The sequence below is a fragment of the Panicum virgatum genome, chromosome 4K (assembly GCF_016808335.1).
Source record: "Panicum virgatum strain AP13 chromosome 4K, P.virgatum_v5, whole genome shotgun sequence".
Taxonomy (NCBI): domain Eukaryota; kingdom Viridiplantae; phylum Streptophyta; class Magnoliopsida; order Poales; family Poaceae; genus Panicum; species Panicum virgatum.
Window position 1 is genome coordinate 32056752 of NC_053139.1, and position 3153 is coordinate 32059904.

Genomic DNA, 3153 nt, shown 5'->3' on the forward strand with positions numbered 1-3153 from the left:
CAGAGTTCCTGGTCCGCCCAAGCGGTGTCATGAGTGGTTCAACCATGGATATATTCATGTTCAGGAAGAGGAACTGCTGCAAAGAATTGTAGTTCTAAGGAATAAGGGGGTGACTGGTGCAACAGTAGTTTTTTCCTGGCTTGGAAGACAGATTCAGCTACTGCAGAAGCGTTGCCATGCTGGGTTCGAGTACTCTGGTTTGGATGATCCTTCTAGATTTTCTTTAGATATAATTCATCCGAGTGAGGCTATGGCGATTCTATATAGCATATTGGAGGGAGTGGATTCTGAACCCGAACTCCCCAAACTTTATCGCCTTAAGAATCCGCCGAATCCGGTAATTTTCTGAACCTTCGAGTGGTTTTTCTTTTCCTTTGCGCTTGTGGCTGAATGTTACTTTTGTTTGCAGAGTGATCTGCTTGTGTTCCGGAGTGATGCTCCACTGCCGGAAGTGCCTCGTCTGCTTCATCAGACCCCAAGTTCTCATCGACCATTTGTTGATTCTCATCCGGATCCGGCTGAATTGGATGATTTAATGGACGAAGATTCTGATGGGGGTACTACCCTTGCAGAAGATGTGAAGGGTAAGGCGGTCGAGTCCTTGGATCGGGAGGAGAGCCCTCAGCCCAAAGCCGGCACTAGTTGTCCCAAGAAGCCGAGGACAATTGTGCGGAAGAGGAGGGCTAGCAGTGATGCCAGGTAACTCATCGAGTTGTTTTTGGTCCTTTTCTGAGCTTGCTATCTGATATGATTGCTTCTATTGTAGCCCTGGAACCGTGCCCAAGCAGAGGCGAGTAGTTGAGGATGGCACTCCTATAGCTGCCACTGATGTGGGGGAGTCGTCGAGGAGGACCGGAGGAGCGGGGACACAACCTTTGGATGAGATCCCAATTGGTGAGCCCAGCATACCACTTTATAATGGTTCGAAAGTTCTTCCGGTTGCTCAACTGCTTCATAAGGAGAGAACAGCAAGTGCTTCGCCAGATCTTGAAGAGGAGGAGGAGTCGAGTGACAGCCTTCTGGATGAGATTACAGCATCCCCCCTCTCATTTTGAATGTAACCATGGTGAAGATCTTGAGGATGATCCGCAGTTGACGCTTGGGAATATGAAGAAATTCCAAGCGAATGTTCGTGAGTTCACCAAGTTTTCTGTGGTGAGTACTATTGTTGAGTACTTTTTCCTTTTGTGGATGTTTCTGGAGACTGATTGTATATTGTTGCAGCAACTAGCCAATCGCTCATATCTGAAGTCTCAGAAACTGAAGGAGACTGAAGCGGATCGCCAGAAGATCGTTCTGCTAGAGGCGGAAAATGCTGCCCTGAAGAAGGATAAAGCTGCACTCGAGCAGAAGGTCAAGATGTTGAAGGAAGTGATTCAGAAGAATCGAGGTAACTTCCTGTGTAATCTTTATTGCGGACCTCTTTTGCTTGGTTGCATATTTGTTGGACTTCTTGTTGTGTTTTCAACAGATGGGACCGAGAGCCATCATAGAGAGCTGCAGGAACTCAAGGTGGTGGCTCAAACTATAGTGGACTCGATTGGTCCAGCCGAAGAATCTGGTAGCAGCTTGGCTGATCGGCTGCAGAGGGCTCCTCAGAAGTTTTCCGAGTACTTGGCCGAGACTTCTAGAAATTGTGTAGCGCAAGCTCTCGGGCTTGTTAAGTCATATTGGCCTTTGGCGAAGATAGCCATTCTTGGCGATGGTATGTGTTCAAAATGTAACCATGACCAGTTTGTCAAGTATGTAGAGGAGGCTGAACCTGTGGCCGACCAGATTGTAAAGTTGATAGAACAGTAGATTGTACTGTATCTTCTCCTTGCCATGTAAATATGACATTTTTGAGAACGAGTTGTCCAATTTTTTGAAGAACCTTGCCTGAGCGGTCAACTCGTGTATATGTTTAGACAACTCGTGTATATATATATATACCAATGTTCATGCTTGTATATGCCATTTTTCATACGTGTATATGCCATCTTGTTGCCTTCTATGAAATATTTTATATGACCTGTATCGTTGTGATTGCTGCCGTTTATGATCTATATGCCTTCTATGACATGTCTTATAGGACTTGCATCGCTACATCCTATAACATGTATAGAATATAAACTGTCATCTAGGACCTTCTATGACATATATTGCCGCTGCCTCCTATGACCCATAGAACTCTCTATGCCCCATATCGCTACCCGTAGAACTAAAGTTCAAATTCTTTGATATGCTACTGCAATTTCTATGAGTCAACTAGATACAAAATTTAAAATTTTCATCGCCTTGGCTGTTATATGCGGATCTATGGCAGCCTGTACAAATTTCTATGACATGCTAAATACGATAACGATGTTCGATTTTTATGACCATGATTTGAATAACGCCCAGTTAATTTTTGACGGGTCTGTGACCCTGATGTTCAGTTTTTATGACCACGATCTGAATAGCATCCGGTGCATTTTTAAACTTTTGAGGGGTATATGACCAAGATTTTCAACATCAATATGAATTTATATGCTCAAGTTTTCAAGATTATTTGTGCTGCAATGCTCCACAAGAATGACAGAATTTCTACGCCAATAGGATTCAAATTTCAAATTTGTAGAAAAGTTAGATAGGGTTTATGACCTATGTCGCTAGCTTCTATGACCCTGTATATAGTATAAAATGATCTGCATGGCTGCCTCCTCTGACTTTATATAGTTTCAACGTATATGTTTCTACAAATGATCACATGTTTCCTCCGACATAACAGTGTAGAAAACAATTTATATGGTCATAGTTTCTTTTGTTCTAATTCAATTTGAAATTCAAAATCTCCATCTATAGATGTTATGTCTCTTTCAATGCGTGTATATACAGATCTCTACGACACCTTCTATATCTGCTTCTATACTACCATATTAATTATTCTATGATACTAATATTCAATTTATATGCTTGCTAATATTAGATTCTATGCTCCCATTTCATCTACCGCCGACGAGCCATCGTGGTTGAGCGCATCCAATTTCTATGCCTGCTCATATGTTCTATGCCAACACGGCGCGGAAGCTGCGGCTATGTCGAGCAGGGGGGGGGGGGCGCATATGTTCTATGCCAATGTTCATGCGTGTATATGCTGCCGCGTGTATATGCCAATGTTCATGCATGTATATG

General features: G+C 43.1%; 1 protein-coding gene across 1 annotated transcript; it reads left to right on the forward strand.

The window, feature by feature from the left end:
* Nucleotides 1-250: 250 nt before the first annotated feature.
* Nucleotides 251-1800, forward strand: LOC120702135. Its single transcript, XM_039985894.1, has 6 exons — nucleotides 251-337; nucleotides 410-699; nucleotides 767-894; nucleotides 1073-1155; nucleotides 1225-1390; nucleotides 1472-1800. Exons 1-6 carry the CDS (start codon nucleotides 251-253, stop codon nucleotides 1798-1800), a joined length of 1083 nt encoding a protein of 360 aa, XP_039841828.1.
* The last annotated feature ends 1353 nt before the right edge of the window (nucleotides 1801-3153 follow it).

Excerpts from the sequence above, each read along its gene's own strand:
- LOC120702135 (XM_039985894.1), top strand. The coding sequence starts at position 251 with ATGGCGATTCTATATAGCATATTGGAGGGAGTGGATTCTGAACCCGAA. Across the intron at positions 338-409 it reads TTAAGAATCCGCCGAATCCG|AGTGATCTGCTTGTGTTCCG; the intron begins GTAATTTTCTGA and ends TTTTGTTTGCAG. Across the intron at positions 700-766 it reads AGGGCTAGCAGTGATGCCAG|CCCTGGAACCGTGCCCAAGC; the intron begins GTAACTCATCGA and ends CTTCTATTGTAG.